Below are 18,559 nucleotides of genomic sequence, written 5' to 3'. Positions count from 1 at the left end.
TTCACGGTTTGTGTGTGTTCACTGCTGTGTGTGTGTGCACTTTGGATGGGTAAATGCAGAGCACTAATTCTGAGTATGGGTCACCATACTTGGCCACATGTCACTTCACTCACTCATACTCCAGGGTTCCCTAACACATTTACTCACTCTTCAAACATGGCCTGATTGTTCGCGCGCTAAAAAATAGATTGAAATGTATATGTATTTAAATGAAATTAAAGATAGTAGTTCCATCCACACAAGTTTGCAAATTAATGCGTGTTGGAACTACAGATTTGGGAAACAGAGAATCATTGAACTATGTTAGTAATGACAGAAACCGCGACCATAGTTGGCTAATGATGCCTTTGGGAAGTGCAGCCCAGATAGCAAAGAAACGCCACCAATAACAAATGACTGGCGAATCGCATTAAAGGCAAATTACCAAATTAAAGGCGAATCGATCAAAAAATATCAAATTTAAAGCGGTTTTTTTTTAATGTTGTGTATAATGATGGTTCATCCATACATCAACCAAATGCTTGAAACATCCTTAAATCATGCTCCAATGACTTACAGTGCTTGTAACAATATCTTCATCCAGATCGAACACCAAGTGCATTTCTTTTGGAGCCTAAAACATTATCATTACAAGCAGCAAATGATTGCCACACACTACTATTGAAGCCCTCTGAACACCAAACATTATAGGAGAAGTCACCGTCCAGGTAACAATGTTCCAATTCTTAAATAGTTTTCAACGGAGTTAAAAAAATTTGCAGTCTGATACAGAAGGCTAAGAGACCTGAACAATATGAAAGTGCTAGTCATTAATTTACAGAGATCAGGCATCACATAGTGCTATGACAAGTATCCAATATGCTACATTTGAATACACGTTGACACCTTACAAATGCCTCTGGTTGTTTGACCAGGCAACTTAAAAATCAAGTGCCTTGGCTAGTTATGTACAATATGAGATTTGATTTTTTTTTGTGTGTTTTTTTGATGAAGAAAAACATTGACACACTACTGCCAGAGGTATAATCTTGAAAAGGCCCTTTGGCCCATACAGTGACAATGATTTTAACATTATGTCTCAATTTCAATTCATTAGCCCCCGTAGTATGTGTGTGGAAGCTGCCATTATGGTATCCCTCTTATTTTTGGATTCCATAAGACAACATTGTTCATAGCTTTTTTTTTTCTCCCCCACTTGCTTAGCGTTCAAGTTCTTGGTTTGTTTTCCCAGGCATTGGTTGCCTTCCCACATCTTCTGGTGCTGTTTAAATTTGATAGTCAGATTGAAGAGTGAGAGAGAAGAACCAGTTCTGGAACCACTATTTCAGGGAGCAACACAAGTGTTTTCATTTCACTACATTCAGTCACAGTTAGAAAGGTGAAGGGAAAGAGAGGACTCAATTCATCCCAGGGGCGCTGCCACCAAAGTTGAAATTGGATGGCACCACCGGATCTGCAAACTTGTATCCTCCATGCTTCTCAATCATCTTTGATTCTAAAAATCAATCGGAAACATAAGTAAAAATTGGGGAAAAAATCATCAGGCTGAAGAAATAAGTAACATTTTGGCAGCATATTAAGACACCACATTTCGATTAATCTGGACACATCTTTTTTTTCCTCTACATGTTGGCCTTTTGTCCACACGGAAATGTATTTTTGTACAGTAAAAACAGAAGTCACTGTTGCTAAATTTGAAAACTTGTAAATTTTTTAATTTTTAGAGTAGACTGTGAAAACTGGGGTATTTGAAAACAATGATGCACGTTTAGTCGTGGCGCATATTTTACGCATAATGTAACAATGCTTAAGTACTTTGTACAACCTTGACAATATTTACTCGGAATTGCTGTCCTTTGACCGTGCATAGAAAGTTTTTGATTTTGAAATGATTTTTCCAGAAGAATAACTTTACATCTGGCCTCTCTGTATTATCTCAATGTTGATGATTTACTCATGCGCAGTGATTTAAGACGGGTCAGCGTGGACTAGTAACTTTTGCAAAACACTTAAAAACACTAGCGTGGACCTTTTTCAAATGTATTTGGCTTAATGTGTACATGGCTTTTCACGGACTAGCATAAAGTAGGTTTTGGGTCCAATATCTGCCAGAAAAATACTACATTAAATATTGGTCATCAAGTGGGATAAAGTGCTGCGCAATCAATTTCCTCGCTCAGCTTTTTTTTTTTTGCCTCACCATGTGCTGCTCGTCGCTGATCTGCAAGTGTTGCAATATCCTGAAGTTGTTTTCTTTGTTCCTCATCGAGACACTGTGTGAGCAACTGGTACCATGCTGGGTCACGGCCCTGGACATCTAGAGGAAAGAGAGCAGTCTGTCAGTAAAACACCCTTTTATAGTGGCTCATTTCATTCATACGGTAGATGAAACCCATACTCTGGATTATGGCTTTGAAGATCTGGTATTCATCAACAAGGTTGTCCTCGTCGTCCACTGAGGTCGTGTAACCCTCAAGAGCGGTCTCCTCTGCGTCATCCTCCTCCCAGTCTTCATCGTCACCGTCCTCTCCTGCTTGTTTAGCTAGCATTTCAAGGTATTCCTGGCCTTCATCATCTATGTCATCTTCATCACTGCCCAACTCGGCTGCATAGATACACAATGAGTCCCATGTCAAAATTACAGTTCATTACTTTGAAACAACAGCAGGAAATAGAGCAATTTACTCAAATATACCAATTCACTCATTTTGATGTTCCATTTTCAATGTAATAAATTAACTGGAAAAAATACAAGCTTGACTCTTTATTTGATCCAACTAGATTGTAAAAATTTTTATAAAAAATAAAAATGGTTGTATTTTCATTTAAGAATTTCAACATTCCCTTATTTTACTATTACTATAAAGCTGCTTTCAAAAAATCTGTATTGTATAAAGAGACAAATTAAAAAAAAAAAAGACCTCACTAATGTTTGAAATGTTTCTTTTTTCATATTATTTGTTCTACATAGTATAAAAAAAAGGTATGCAGTATCCATATTGAAAAATGCAATGTATAACTAAATGACTAAATATTACTGCAATTACTCATTCATTTTATTCAGAAGACTGAAATACTGCTGCTACGTAGATAAAAGACTTATGATTTGGTAAAGCTCATTTACCATTCTCCTCTTCCTCCTCTCCGTCCTCATCTTCATCATCATCTTCCTTTTCATGCTCAGCCCTGCAGGTGTAGGCCCTCTTCAGGCCGTTAAACAGGAGGATGGCTGCGGGGAGGAGCTGACCTGCGACCTGATTGACAGCCTGTGGCCTCTGATCCAGATCCATTAGAGCACAGAGTCCCAACACAGACATCTTTCGGTCATGGAGCCTGCAAACAACACCAATTGCAATGACTGTGACACTTTTGTCCTGAGAAATGTTTGAGCAAGCAGCTATTTAGATGTCATCCCAGAAAATGGTATGAAGTGTATACCCGAGGAAGCAGTCGATGTCTTTGAGCCACTGGGAGATGAAGTGGTTGGTAATGGGCTCGGTGTTGTTGGGGAAGCGCAGATTCTCCAGTGTGTTGAGGAGCAGAGGAGGACTGTAATAGAGCGCAGCGATGGCCACCTGCAGACACATGGTCCTCAACTCGCTGGTCTTCACTTCACGTGTCAAACGCTCCAAAGCGGTTGTTACAAACAAGGGCACCACCTGCAGGAACAAGCACCAAGATTAACTTTTTCATTACATTTCATTATTGCAGTTATCTTTTCATAATACAGTGGTTAAAACCCAGAAACTTAATTAGCATTCAAACGCTTCCAATTCCATTGTCATGAAGTCAGTGTTTTGTTTTTTTTAATAGGTTCTTGGTTAAATGTCTGAAATATGGTCTGTGGTGAACACAATATAACATGGACAAAGTTCAGGAAACACACCTGGTCAATACCACGACCTTTGCACTGTAGAATGATGACCTCCAACAGCTTGGCCCCATGGCATTCTGGGTCCTCCCCTGGGTCTCCTGACAAAATCTGATTGGGCACACAGTCTTATTAATACAATGTCATATCGCCTCAGTTTCTTCAAATCAAAGGAAGTTAGAAACTTTACGGCAGCACTTTATTTACCAGTCCTGTTCTAAATGTATGTACAATGTACTTACTAGAGTAACAAGGTACTAACCCTAAAGAGAACCCTAAACCTAACCTTAACCCATATTAAGTAGTGATATTTTATTACTCAGTACTTTTTGTACATACACTGTGTGTGTGTGTGTGTATATATATATATATATATATATAAAAAGGGGGTTACCCTTTTTTTTAAGCTGTCCTTATTACTCATTACTTAAATGTGTAATTACAGTGTAACATTAATTAACTACATGTACTTACTATATGGTTAGGATTAGGGTCTGGCTTAGGGTTACTTACATGTCTTGTGTAACAAGGACAACTTAAAATAAAGTGTTACCAAAAAATGCAACCGATTACACTTTTGGTTTGCATTAAATTAGCTGTACCTTTTTGCACATACTGTAGATTATTTCAAGGTATTTGGTGTCAGACAGGAGTGTGTCTGTGTCAACTGTGATGTAATTATGGAGAAGTGGCATCATATCTGAAATAAAGGAACATGAGGAAGTGTTACTCAAATATTTTAATATCTTTCAGTTCAAGTAAACAACTGTCACACTTTTCTCAACCAAAGGAAATATGCGCAATCATCTGACATTGTTTGCAATTTAAAAAGGAAGTTAATCGAGTGAACATGCAAAGCAAACCCTGGCCTCTGCATTACCTGTGAAATAGTCAAATCCGTCTTGTTGGAAGACCTCATAGACCAGAGGGAGCAGCTGCCACATCTGAGGGGACACCTGCTGACATGTCAGACTGTGGGCCAGGGACAGGATCTCCTCGTAGAACTCTGGGAAAATTAACCCAAAACAATCAATACACAAATATAAGGTCATACAAAACAGGTTTGTCCATTAGCGTACGGAACTCACCCAAGACGTGCTGCTGGAGAACTGTGCCGATCACCTGCAGGCAGATGCCCTCTAACTGCTGGGTAATCTGAAATCAATCAATCAGCAGTGTTAATGCACAGTGGCATCTCTGCTCAGGTATCGGTGTAATATAACTGCGTTTCAACTGTATAGGCAAAAAACATAGCACTTGTAAATAAGGCATTCATTTCATATCTAATGTCCTACTTCAAAGTGTGCTTGTGCCATCTCTCCCTAAATTCCACATGGTTTGATATCTTCCATAAATAAATGACATTCATACATTTTTAAACAAGCATTCAGATCAAATTCATAGCACAGGGATAAGCATGAAATCACATACAGTGCAAAGAAAGCACATATAAATATAAATGTATATAGATTTCCACAAGGCTATTTAAAGGCAGTTCTGCTCTCCAGCCATTAAGACACTTTGTCAGAAGTTGGCGTACATTTTTTTACATTTATTTATTTTGTTTTGCGTTTGTGGGCGGCTGGAAGTAATTTATCAGTGTGCTACAGGCTAGAGAGACAGGAAGAACTTCTGCAGTCCATGTTTCTATTTTCTCACCTCTTTATGGTCCTCCACTACACTCAGCAGTGTGTCAATGGTGTTAAGGATGCCCATGGCCGTCACTGCTTTATCATCACCTCCTTCCTCATCAGGCCCTGTCTGGATTACCTGGTTGAAGGTCAAGGCCTGGGAGAGAGGAATCAAGCACTTTCGAGATGATTCACCACAACTCTTTGTGCAAATTATTGTAACCCTATGAAACGTACACTATAATATTTGATACATTTCTAAGGCCTCTAAATGATATCAAAACATTGTGTACAACAGGTTTTCTAGCAATCAACTACATGCCTTGTCGTCTGATTGATAGTTAATACGTCCAGCTTTGCTGTGAAATCTTTACTGATTCTCATAAATTAAACATGATTACATTTTATATTGTTAGTAATATTTCAAGATGAACACTTGCTGGACTGAAGCAACTTTCCTTGATTACTTGATAATTAAAATTGATCAAATATGACAATCATTTTTTGAGGAATGTTTATTTGTCTACCTCCCAGTCATTGTATTGCACCGCATTATATGCTTTGCCCCCATTATAAAAACTACAGAGCTATGACCATAAAACTAAGCATTTAAATATCAATGTATTAAGACATATAGGAGATTATAGGAGATAAAGAATGACAACTGATATTTATAAGCAGTTTATTATATGCAGTTTGGTCTTAATAAAAATGCTGTTTTTTTCCTCCTCAAGTATGAGCTCCATATTCTCTTTTTATCATATTTTCTCTTTTATCAAATATGATACCAAACAAAGAACACATACAAATACTTTTATTTTATTTTATAAAGATTGTCTAAACTCTCCCATTTCAAAAATAACATTTTTAGAGCTGTTATTTCATATGTCAGGCTTCACAGGGTTAAATGAATATTTCAATGGCTCTCACCAAATGCTGGGTCATCTCTACAGCGATTGGTGTGACCTCCTCACTGTACTCGCAGATCATCTTCTGGATGACATTGGTAAGATCGTCATTCTCGGTCACACGCACAATGTGGAGGAGGGCCTGCATCACGGGCCGAATGTGGGGGGTGATGTAATCTTTGGCTGATGGGAAAACCACACTAAGTCATCTCAAATTCAGCTCATGCAAGACGAAAGCGTTAAACAGAAAAAGGGAGATAAATGAGTGAAATCTTACCTTTCTCCTGATTGCTGATGAGGACCTGGAGGGCGATGGCAGCCTCCACTTTAACAGGCATCTCGTTGTCGTTGATCAGACACAGGCGGGTGAGCTCGAGGGCTGTCTGCAAGTTCTGGTCAATCTTGAACTTGACCTCACAGAAGTAATGAAGAACCCAGCAGGCCTAGAGGCAGAATTACCATGAACTAAGACAAGCCGACAGTTTGCAGCACTCAAGTTGTTGCGTTCATCTAGAGGCTGAACTAATGTTTAATAACATAAAGAGTTAATGACTGCAATGAGCACATCTCTCACCCTGGCTCTCATGTAACCCAGCTCACTGCGGAACAGAGGGAAGACATGATTCTGTAACATGAACTCCATCTGGTCTTTGTAGATCTTCCTCTGATTGAAGAAAAAAAAAATCATCCATACAACTCAGAATGTTCAATCCTAGAATAACCAAAGCTGCTTTTGAAGTCTTGCCAATTTAAACATTCAAGTGATTTTAGACCATTTAAGCACAAGCAAATGCAAAAGATCTTTTGAGTCTTGAATGGACAAGTACAAACAATGTCAAAAAACAATGTCTTGGTGAGTATCCTCAAACACAATCAGTTATGTCTTAAGTGAACAGCTGAGAAAGAAGTTGAATGTGTATCATAATATTGGATAGTGAATTTGGTCTAACCCAATATGCTGCCATCTGCGTCAATCAATCATTCAATTTCTGCACCTGAATAATACTGTTAGAACTACCTGAAAAAATGTATGATATATTTTATAAATTTATTTAATTTACTGCTTGTAATTTCTTTATTTGTTATTATTTTATTACAGACCATTCATTTGTCTTTAATATTAATTGGGCTAGTAGTTTTTGCATTTTGGTGTCATAAGCTTATTTATTAGAATACATGTTTAAACAGTTAAAAAAAAACAATTAAAACAAAATATGTATGTTTCTTATTATATTTTATTGCTATTAATATTAATTTAAAAAATCACCTTGAGAAGAATCTCAGCCAGTGAGCCAATCATATGAAGAGCGCCATCTTTTTTCCTGGGGTCACAGGCAGGGTCTGTGAGGATCTGATAACAGAAGCCCATGGACTTCTGCAGTACCTGTTATACAACAAAGGTGGTTAACATAGGATTCAGAATACCAAAGCAATTCATGATTCATGTCATGTGTAGGTTTTGTAGGAGACTATGGAGGCTGGCCAGTGGTGGATGGTCGTTTAGACATCACTGGGCCAGTACTATGATCTCCATTGGCTCTGTGGCTGTGAGTGTGGCATGAGAACAGTCTCACAGCCTGTAAGACACAGAATGGAGACAGCACTAGACGCAGATGGACACTACGCACACCGTCCACCCACAGCCAATCGATGGAGACTTTCAAAACACAGGCTGGAACTCAAACTCTCAAGTTACTTACACACCTGAGAAAGCTCTGACAGCGCATGTGTACGAATATGCAATAGCCAATTTAAAGGTGGGACAGTTTCAAATTAAGCATAGTATTCCTAAACTAGTGCGGAATCAAGTAATTCCTACAAATCATAAAAACTAGGGCTGCAACAACTAATCAATAAAATCCGACAATGAACTTGACACGATTAATCACATCTGTGAGTGAAAACATCTGTCAGGCATGTCACTTCACAGTAGTGCATTATGGACAAATATAGCGGAGGATACAGAGTGAACGGCTGCAGGAAAAGTGCTAAAAAAGAATCAAGTTATTCAAACATATGAATGCATCATAGTATGATCTTCAAAAAAATAAAAATATTCAAGTGTAGCATGGCTTGTCTTTAAATTTGCTTTCCCCTGTGCATAACTTACATTTTGCAACTTTCATTCTGTAAATGCTAGAAAACCCTGTCAGTAATTACATTTTGCATAAAGGTTTGTCCTGAGAGGAAGTAAACCTCTGTTAAAGGGGTCATATGATGCGATTTCAAGTTTTCCTTTCTCTTTGGAGTGTTACAAGCTGATTGTGCGTAGATAAGATCCCTGAAGTTGCAAAGACTAAAGTCTCAGAACCAAAGAGATATTCTTTATCAAAGTTAAGACTCTGCCACGCCCCCCTAAAACAGCTCGTTCTAACACGCCCCCACATATCTACCTCACTATGTGGAAATATTTGCATAATGCCGCCCAAATGTTCACGCAAAGAAAGGCGGCGTGGTTTCAGTAACCGCAGTTAGTGTTGAAGCAGCCATGTCAGGGAGACGCTGTGTGTTTCTTGGCGAAAGCAAAAGCACTTTATTTGGCCTTCCGAAAGTAGATGCATTTAGGAATCTTTAAGATTACTTACAAAAGAACAGCAATGCATTTTATGGATGACCGTTTCGTGAACCTAGGAGAGGAGGTCATTCTGACTTTGCTATGACAATTTGGCGCTTCTGAATCAGCTACTGTTTTGTTATTAGTTTAAGTATTTGCTATTGACTGTTCAAATGCGTGTGTGTGTGTGCGAGCGAGAGAGAGAGCGCGCGAGAGAGAGAGCGAGACACATCACAGTGGAGTCAGCTGTCTTAACCGTGGCTTGTGTACTGCAAACACGTATTCATCACTGTGTCTGTCACGAGACTCTTCCCCTTTCGGGCTCTGTCTTTACATTTATTTTGAAAGATGAAGCTCGCGATTATGGTAAGGGGCGTTACATTTCCGACGAGTGCTTGCGGTGTTCGGCCAATCACAATGCACTGGGTCAGCTGGCCAATCAGAGCAAACTGCGCTTGTCGGAAGGAGGGGGCTTTGTAGAAAATGAAGCGTTTGAGAGAGGCGGGGCATAGAGGACCTACAATAATGTACAGTATTTGAAAAAGAATGTGTTTTTTGAACATTAAAGCATGTCAACATATTCTGTTACCCCAAATACACAAAATAATGATCTTTAAAAAAAGCATCATATGACCCCTTTAAAGGTCACAGGCTTCATGCGCATCATACAGACAGAGTTAACTGTACGACCGAGTAAATAATCATCAGATTAATTTCTTATCAAAATAATCGTTCATTGCAGCCCTAATAAAAACTAAGTCAAACTACAAAGAAAGAAAAATGCTTCATTGGAATAAGAGACACAGCTCTTTGAGATGACGGAGAAGTTCTTTCCACCTGGCGTCAGAAGCATCCAACAGTTCTGTTGAAGGAGCCGCGGGGTGCTGATTGGATACATGAGGGTTGGCAGTAAGAGATACACAAAACTCAGCCAAAAACAATTACATCATAGGACTTATGCCAGATGGCGCCTCCAAACACCCACCTCCTTCCTTTTGTTGCAAGCGGTGAAGAGGAGCGTCTGAGCTGCAGTGGTTGGGGAGATGAAGTCTTCAAAAACATCTAAGAAGCAGAGCGAGAGAAAGAATGAGCAGATATATCTGGCTTCAGTCTTCTACTCAAATAAACTTTTAGTGGTTCAGAAAAATAAGGTGGTGTTCTAACCAAATTTCATGCGGATGTATTCATAAGGGTCTTCCTGCCAGAGCTCTTCATCGCTGTCTGTGTAGCACATGAGGGGGAACACCACGTCCTGAATGATTCCCTGAAACCAGACACATTCAAGTTGTACAACAAGAACTTGGATAAGTTGTGTGACAACATGAGGCAGTGCTTTACAGTAATTTTACACTGGTTAAGAAAGTTTTCACTTAAGAATGCACTTGCAGTAAAATCACAAATGCACAGCTACTCATGGCTTATTACTCGCAACACACTCACGTACTTCAGTAGCTCCGACCAGGGTTAGGAGATAAATTAAATCATTAAGAATCAATATTTTTGTTAGAAAATGCACCTATTGGCTATTTATAACCTGTGACTTTGAGAGAACTGACAGATTTATTTAAATAGGATCTCTGATTTAAATCTCACTTGTGAAAACAGTGTTTTAGGAAAGTCTGATTTATTTCTATGTTTCAATTCTTTTCAACTGTCAGTTTCAATTAATCAATCCGATATACTGATTCAGTGACCAGTTCATAGAAGTTAACAGAATTCCCTACGGAGATGAAGGTTTCAAACGTCTTAAAGCGATTCACCCAAAAATGAAAATTCTGTCATCATTTACTCGCCTTTAAATTGTTCCAAACCTGTGTGTTTTGAGGACCAGGTCCTCATGAGTTTCTTTTTGTTTCACATAAAAGATATGTTGAATAATGGTGGTAACCAAACAATAGATGGTAGCCACTGACTTTCCATAATATGGGAAAAAAAAAAAAATAATAAACTACTATGGAAGGCAATGACTACCATCAACAGTTTAATTACAAACCTTCATCAAATTTTGTGCTCAATAGAAAAAAGAAAAAAAAAAAAGAAAAAAAAAAACGTATATACAGGTTTGGAGCAACTTGAGGGTGAGTAAATTACAGTGTTTTCAATTTGGGTGAACTATGCCTTTAAGAAAACTTTTGGTAAACATGAATTGTTATATTGATGCATTATGGAAAAAACAAAAACAGTATTTTTCCTTAAAAAAAGAAAAAGAAAGAAACCTGACCTTTTAAAACTACATTTGACTTAATTTGGCAACACTGGCCTTTTGGTTTTCTAAATTTAGCATGGAAATTCATGGCATCTAATTTCTAAATTCATATTTTTGATCTTATTGTGAACGGCTCATCCATGCATGATGCTTTTTATTGATTTTTTTGAGCTTGTAATTTTTTTAATCAAAAGACATCACTGTCAACGTATGCTGACTTCAATATTTTCATCTGCATAAACCTCGCACACTTTTTACGATCAGCTGCAAACTCTCATTCCAATCTGCCAAACATATATATTTTTTTATTTTTTAATATGTATGACAATACGGAAGAAAATACTTCCATTATGTTGCAACTTTACTATACTGTCTCTAATATTACTTAGGAATTTCATTATGAAAAACAAACACGTAAAAGAACATCTACATACTTGGATGTGTGGCTTTAGGTTCTTCCAAGTGACGGCATGTGCGATTCCCTGGTTGATGTAATTTAGCGTCTGCTGCAAGACTCTGGGAGCCACGTATTGCTTTTCCTTATACTGATACAACACCTTCAACAGTACCTACCAGAACCAAACAGTCAAAGGTCATCAGTTATCTTAACATGTCAAAAACCCACTGAACAACTTACTTAAGTCTCCTGTTTACCTGCTGTGCAGCCACGGCATAACCCTTGAGGAAAAGCTCTGCAAACTCTGTATACTCTTTGGTTGTGTTGCCAGGGCTGCCATACCTTGGGGCAAAAACATGCATGAAAATCCAGTAACCGTTTCAAACACACAAGACCTTGTGCTGAAAATAACTACTCGAGTGTTTCCAACTGCTCAGCGTGGGCTGGGATTCAAATGGACCATGAGTCATCTGTAAAAACTTTATCATTTGTGTTCCTGAGAGGAAGTGATGTTATGTTAGTACTGCACCTTTCGAAGAGCCGGGCGAGGATGTGAAGTGCCCACTTCTTGCACTTCCACCAGGGCAGCTCGGGCCTCTCATCTTCATCCACCTGAAGGGCCTCCTGCAAAGCCACACACACAAGCACTTTAGAAGATTAGAGACAAAACTGAACACTGCATTCTATTAAAAATATGTGAAACTTTCCTAACTTTCCTATGCCACACCCAGGTATTTCGTTCACAGTATACATACTACAAATAGTAGTACAGTAGTATGTTTTCCTGAACATAGCCATTGATTCATGATTTTATTTGTAAGACTTTTTTATGACTAAATTTGGTAATGGGAGAGTAAAAATATTTTTAAAACGTACACCGTTCAAACTAGGCTGCTTATGTTGAAGTGTTTGGGATGTGGCTTTTAATGATGAGACCTTTTTTGTAATCAGGCTCTCAAAAAGTATATAACAATTTGGATATAGATTTATCGGCCAACATATCGGTTAACGGCTTTCAAAAATAAAGAATAATCGGTTATCGGTATCGGCCAAAATTTTCATATCGGTGCATCCCTATCTTTAAGTGGAGTTTACTGGATCTTGTAGGAGACTATGGAGGCTGGTCAGTGGTGGATGGTCGTTTAGACGTCACTGGGCCAGTACTATGATCTCCATTGGCTCTGTGGCTGTGAGTGTGATGTGAGAACCATCTCACGGCCTGTAAGACACAGACCGGAGACGGCACTAAACGTAGATGGACGCTACGCACACCGTCCACCCACAGCCAATCGACAGACACTGTGAGACCATTAAAGCCAACCCTTCCATTATGCTAAACTCTCACGTGAGTCCAAACACAATGGGCATTATAAACAAAAAACGTCTTACTGGAGGAACATCTCTGTCCACGACAGTCTTCAGAATCTCCATCCACTCGGTCAGAATCTGGCGATTGATCAGTTCCAGAGGGAGGTTGTACTGTAAAAACACACCAATCAATTCATGAGACCAAAACCACAAAAGCTTCGTTGTGGAAAAGTTGCAAGCTCCTTTAGTACAGGCACCAGAAGTGATGGTAACACCTGGAAGAGAGCGTAAAGGATCTTGAAGATCTGTTTCTGCACCAGGGCAGAGTCACTGGATTGGTCCGGCAGAAGCTGTACGAATCGGTCCTTCAACATGGGCATAAAGATCTGCATGGCAGCGACCAAAGGCTGGCGCTCCTCAGGCTTCTTATACCTTACAAAAAACAAAAAAACACAGACTTCTATCAGGACTCCACATTGGTGGTATATAGTATGGCTTTGTTCACACTGACAAACTGATAAAAGTTTTTCAGCTAGAGTGTTTTCAGCTTGTTTATTTTCATATACAAATATGGCATGCATTTGCTTTAAACAATGTAACATCATTCAATGGACATTGTGATTATGATATTTGTCAATCGTGCAGCTCCAATGTGTCAACATTCCGATTAAAACAGAAATAAAACCAGAATGATTTAATCTCATAATATGTAAAATGTAAACGGTCTTCTTTGCTATGATGGGTAGTGGAGGGGCAAAATTTCCAGATTTCCATTTTAGACTGCTACTCATTTTAGAACAATGTCACTTGGCATCATGTTGATGCCTACGCCTTTCCCATAACAACCAACTAAAACTGAATACACTGTCTGAACTTATCCGATTTAAGCAACTGCAAAATATCAAATCAGACACTCGGTGCCAAAGCCTGGTTTCTCAAATCCATTCAGAAATCATGCTCAGTTTCAACACCACCTGTGAGTGTTTCACGGCTCTCTTACTCATAATTCTTGACCAGCTGGTAGAGGCACAGCAGGATGCCCAGCCAGCAGCCACTGTTATCAGACTGCAGGTAAAAGCCAATCTTGTCCACGATAGCAGTCCATCTTGCGGGGTAGTCATGCTTGATCATGTGGTGAATGCAAGTTGTGAGTTGCACTCTATGAAAGTGAGAAGAAAAAAAAAAGTTATAGAAGAAAGTGATCTTTCATCCCACCACTCTGTGTACCGCTGTGTTACCTGAGGCGCTCTGGGGATTGGATGATTGCCTCCACTATGTGGTCTCGAATGAACTGCCTGTCCTCTTCTGGGATGTTACTGGCAGGCCCTTCGGTGTTTGCATTATCTCCTTCACTCCAGTGCTGTGTCACCATGTTCTTCAGGTAGATCACACCTGAACAACAACAAAAGAAGTCAGAGATCCTAAAGGCCTAGAGATCCTAGAGTCCTAAAGGCTATGCTTGGATTGCAGGGCCAATTGGGAAATCCAGTCATAAAATTGCAATTTGCAGGAAAAGTCACAGAATTTGGCATATTTTTAATGATTAAATCAAAATTACTAAAATTATTTAACCATCAAAATGGAATCCAGAACAATTAAAACTGGAAAAAAAGGAGTTTAATTGGTCTCTAAGACTGGAATTTTAGCATAATGTTTTCTGTACAACACATTTAGTATGAGTGGCATGAATACCTGCTATTCTGAAAATATTTGAAAACTTGTTGGCCTTGAAATCTAGCCCAGATCGTGCAAAGAAAGGTTGAGGTTAACATGCTCTGTTTGAACACCCATGTGATGTCAAGAAAGCCTGAGCTATGTCAGGCATGCACTGCAGCTGTCATCTGTTAAAAAATCCCAGCAGGTGCACTTGAGGCCTCTCCAGAAAGCCACTTTTTTCTATTCTATTTTCTATTCACTCAGTCTCACTACAAACGCTCACATATTTAGAAACACTCAGCATCTGGAGCCTCAGTCTCTTCCTGTTGTAAAAAAAAGTCCTCAAAGGCAGCCAGACCATGTGGAACACAGACCATGAACCGTTTCAGCACACAAAGTTGCCAGCACAAGTACTGAATATGTAACCAGCATTAGCTGACGGGGAGGATGAGTTAGACCGGAGACAATCAAACAGCAGACTGATGGCAGACAGGTTCATAAAGCCGGAAACGAGTAATCCTGCCTGCTGCTGCTGAATCAGCAACTCTTCTCATGCCTCCCTCTATCCAGAATCCAATGGTGTGAACTGCAATTGGGAATGTGAACGCCAAACTGCCAAATAGTGGTCAGGTAATACTTAGTTTTAAATGGCAGATGACATTTTCAGCAAATCCAGCAACTTCACAACACACTTGGGAGTAAATTTAAAGTCACATGTTGCAGCCTATCACTGTCTCACATAGGCATGGGCCGATTACCGGTTTCAAGGTATACCGCGATTTGAAAATTTCACGGTTTCAAAACCGCTAATATTTTCCGTTATACCGTTCCTGTGGTATGCGCTGTTTTTCATGTCTCCTCAAAAGACTGAAAGTGTAGGAATCCCTCCGGTTGAGTGCAGTGTAGAGAGTAACACGCCACCTCCCCTCCTGTTGGTGCGAGCGAGCGGTCAGTCACGTGTGCGTATGACGGCCGAAAGAGCTTCCTCTGGAACTTACGCGATCGGCAACCAGCCGTTTATTGTTTTATTGCAGCCGATCTCTGTTCTGGACTTGCACAAACTGCGTTGCAATGTGTATCATTTTCCAAATGTCATTTATGTGAAAATATGAAGTCTGTAAACGCCCATCTTGCGGGGTAGTCATGCTTGATCATGTGGTGAATGCAAGTTGTGAGTTGCACTCTATGAAAGTGAGAAGAAAAAAAAAAGTTATAGAAGAAAGTGATCTTTCATCCCACCACTCTGTGTACCGCTGTGTTACCTGAGGCGCTCTGGGGATTGGATGATTGCCTCCACTATGTGGTCTCGAATGAACTGCCTGTCCTCTTCTGGGATGTTACTGGCAGGCCCTTCGGTGTTTGCATTATCTCCTTCACTCCAGTGCTGTGTCACCATGTTCTTCAGGTAGATCACACCTGAACAACAACAAAAGAAGTCAGAGATCCTAAAGGCCTAGAGATCCTAGAGTCCTAAAGGCTATGCTTGGATTGCAGGGCCAATTGGGAAATCCAGTCATAAAATTGCAATTTGCAGGAAAAGTCACAGAATTTGGCATATTTTTAATGATTAAATCAAAATTACTAAAATTATTTAACCATCAAAATGGAATCCAGAACAATTAAAACTGGAAAAAAAGGAGTTTAATTGGTCTCTAAGACTGGAATTTTAGCATAATGTTTTCTGTACAACACATTTAGTATGAGTGGCATGAATACCTGCTATTCTGAAAATATTTGAAAACTTGTTGGCCTTGAAATCTAGCCCAGATCGTGCAAAGAAAGGTTGAGGTTAACATGCTCTGTTTGAACACCCATGTGATGTCAAGAAAGCCTGAGCTATGTCAGGCATGCACTGCAGCTGTCATCTGTTAAAAAATCCCAGCAGGTGCACTTGAGGCCTCTCCAGAAAGCCACTTTTTTCTATTCTATTTTCTATTCACTCAGTCTCACTACAAACGCTCACATATTTAGAAACACTCAGCATCTGGAGCCTCAGTCTCTTCCTGTTGTAAAAAAAAGTCCTCAAAGGCAGCCAGACCATGTGGAACACAGACCATGAACCGTTTCAGCACACAAAGTTGCCAGCACAAGTACTGAATATGTAACCAGCATTAGCTGACGGGGAGGATGAGTTAGACCGGAGACAATCAAACAGCAGACTGATGGCAGACAGGTTCATAAAGCCGGAAACGAGTAATCCTGCCTGCTGCTGCTGAATCAGCAACTCTTCTCATGCCTCCCTCTATCCAGAATCCAATGGTGTGAACTGCAATTGGGAATGTGAACGCCAAACTGCCAAATAGTGGTCAGGTAATACTTAGTTTTAAATGGCAGATGACATTTTCAGCAAATCCAGCAACTTCACAACACACTTGGGAGTAAATTTAAAGTCACATGTTGCAGCCTATCACTGTCTCACATAGGCATGGGCCGATTACCGGTTTCAAGGTATACCGCGATTTGAAAATTTCACGGTTTCAAAACCGCTAATATTTTCCGTTATACCGTTCCTGTGGTATGCGCTGTTTTTCATGTCTCCTCAAAAGACTGAAAGTGTAGGAATCCCTCCGGTTGAGTGCAGTGTAGAGAGTAACACGCCACCTCCCCTCCTGTTGGTGCGAGCGAGCGGTCAGTCACGTGTGCGTATGACGGCCGAAAGAGCTTCCTCTGGAACTTACGCGATCGGCAACCAGCCGTTTATTGTTTTATTGCAGCCGATCTCTGTTCTGGACTTGCACAAACTGCGTTGCAATGTGTATCATTTTCCAAATGTCATTTATGTGAAAATATGAAGTCTGTAAACGCCCGTTAACACAGGCCAGAGATGCCTAAGATGGACGCACAGAAAAAAATACTGTAGCAGGCAGACCACTCGCTGTTCAAATAATGCTGTTCATTATTTTTTTTGTGTCAAATTTGGGTTAAATTTTTTTTAATGATTTAACACATCATTCTAAAAACACATGCAATCAAATTAATTAAAACTTAATGAATCTAATCAATCTTTAAAATGTAATCAAACGAAAATGACAATTCCTTTAGATCATAGCATTTTTCATCAAATAAACTGCTGCTGTATTAATTAAAAAATATATTTAATTTAAAGGCATAATATGTAAGATTTTTTTATTAAAATATCCAAAAACCACTAGAACAGTGTTGTATATTTTGCTGGCTTGTGTACTTACATTATCCCAAATGTTTCAAAGAATGTTTAAATCCAGAGAAATAAGCAATTTTAACTAGTGAGACGGACCGTGTCCATAGTGTCATTGTGTCGCCTGCCAATGACGTCATAACCCCTCGATTTCCGGTTTTGTTTTGTAGAAAACATGGAAACACCAAAGACGCTTTCATATGTTGTGCGTTTTAATAGACCGGTGACAACCGCACAGAGTAGCATTATAACAGAACTTTCAAATGTATCTAGTATGATAAAACAGCACTGCTTTACCCCTAGGGCTGGACAATAATTCGATATCAATATGTATCGCGATATAATTTTTTCAATAACGGTGATATGATTTTTAAACGCATTTCCGATATTTCGATATACATTACCAGTTTTAACACTCTAAAAGCGCCTCCTGCTGGCAGAGAATGAGTTTTCATTTTAAATAAGCCCCTGTAAATGGCGCATCATGCACGTGAGGTTATCTGACGGAGAGACGCAAAGCAGTTTAAAGCAGAGTCCTGCACGCGTGCTGTTAGGTAAACCTGCATCCGCAGTAGCTATACACAACAGAACACACGACCAGTTATCCGACAGCAGCCAGCACCAGTTTAATTCTGTACCCGACCCGCGACCTGAACCGCACCCGCATTAAATAGGCTACTGCATCAGTAAGGCAAAATGATTTATTTCCTCATGTAACACAAGCAATCACACCAAAATAGGCATTTTAAGTTGGTGCTTTGAAGAGAAATAGACAAGCAGCGCAACAGAGGAATGATAAGAACGCGCATCCTTCCTGTATACAATACAAACTTTTGCCTACATCTTGTGAACAATCTGCCAGGCTGTTTTG

At 39.5% G+C, this 18,559-nt stretch overlaps 1 protein-coding gene across 2 annotated transcripts in view; it reads right to left on the bottom strand.

The window, feature by feature from the left end:
* Positions 1 to 453: 453 nt before the first annotated feature.
* The window catches only part of ipo7 (importin 7), a 34,504-nt gene continuing 16,398 nt past the window's right edge, over positions 454 to 18,559 (bottom strand). The window contains exons 3-26 of one of the 2 annotated variants that reach the window (XM_016247525.1): positions 15,794 to 15,947; positions 15,661 to 15,714; positions 13,876 to 13,980; positions 13,151 to 13,307; positions 12,957 to 13,046; positions 12,097 to 12,191; positions 11,825 to 11,909; positions 11,605 to 11,739; positions 10,129 to 10,228; positions 9,950 to 10,026; positions 7,678 to 7,794; positions 6,985 to 7,074; positions 6,688 to 6,853; positions 6,433 to 6,593; positions 5,531 to 5,659; positions 4,960 to 5,026; positions 4,752 to 4,877; positions 4,474 to 4,571; positions 3,887 to 3,982; positions 3,439 to 3,659; positions 3,125 to 3,333; positions 2,399 to 2,605; positions 2,201 to 2,317; positions 454 to 1,495 (exon numbers count right to left, since the gene is read on the bottom strand). In XM_016247525.1, the coding sequence (XP_016103011.1) occupies positions 1,398 to 1,495; positions 2,201 to 2,317; positions 2,399 to 2,605; positions 3,125 to 3,333; positions 3,439 to 3,659; positions 3,887 to 3,982; positions 4,474 to 4,571; positions 4,752 to 4,877; positions 4,960 to 5,026; positions 5,531 to 5,659; positions 6,433 to 6,593; positions 6,688 to 6,853; positions 6,985 to 7,074; positions 7,678 to 7,794; positions 9,950 to 10,026; positions 10,129 to 10,228; positions 11,605 to 11,739; positions 11,825 to 11,909; positions 12,097 to 12,191; positions 12,957 to 13,046; positions 13,151 to 13,307; positions 13,876 to 13,980; positions 15,661 to 15,714; positions 15,794 to 15,947 (2,954 nt within the window). In that variant the 3' untranslated portion in view covers positions 454 to 1,397. Of the gene's footprint in view, positions 1,496 to 2,200; positions 2,318 to 2,398; positions 2,606 to 3,124; positions 3,334 to 3,438; positions 3,660 to 3,886; positions 3,983 to 4,473; positions 4,572 to 4,751; positions 4,878 to 4,959; positions 5,027 to 5,530; positions 5,660 to 6,432; positions 6,594 to 6,687; positions 6,854 to 6,984; positions 7,075 to 7,677; positions 7,795 to 9,949; positions 10,027 to 10,128; positions 10,229 to 11,604; positions 11,740 to 11,824; positions 11,910 to 12,096; positions 12,192 to 12,956; positions 13,047 to 13,150; positions 13,308 to 13,875; positions 14,035 to 14,113; positions 14,293 to 15,660; positions 15,715 to 15,793; positions 15,948 to 18,559 lie in introns of those variants that run through there. The other variant, XM_016247526.1, reaches the window with a different exon arrangement.

The sequence above is a fragment of the Sinocyclocheilus grahami genome, unplaced genomic scaffold, assembly GCF_001515645.1.
Source record: "Sinocyclocheilus grahami isolate Dianchi unplaced genomic scaffold, SAMN03320097.WGS_v1.1 scaffold840.1, whole genome shotgun sequence".
NCBI classification, from domain to species: domain Eukaryota; kingdom Metazoa; phylum Chordata; class Actinopteri; order Cypriniformes; family Cyprinidae; genus Sinocyclocheilus; species Sinocyclocheilus grahami.
This window is presented reverse-complemented; position numbering and strand designations above follow the sequence as displayed.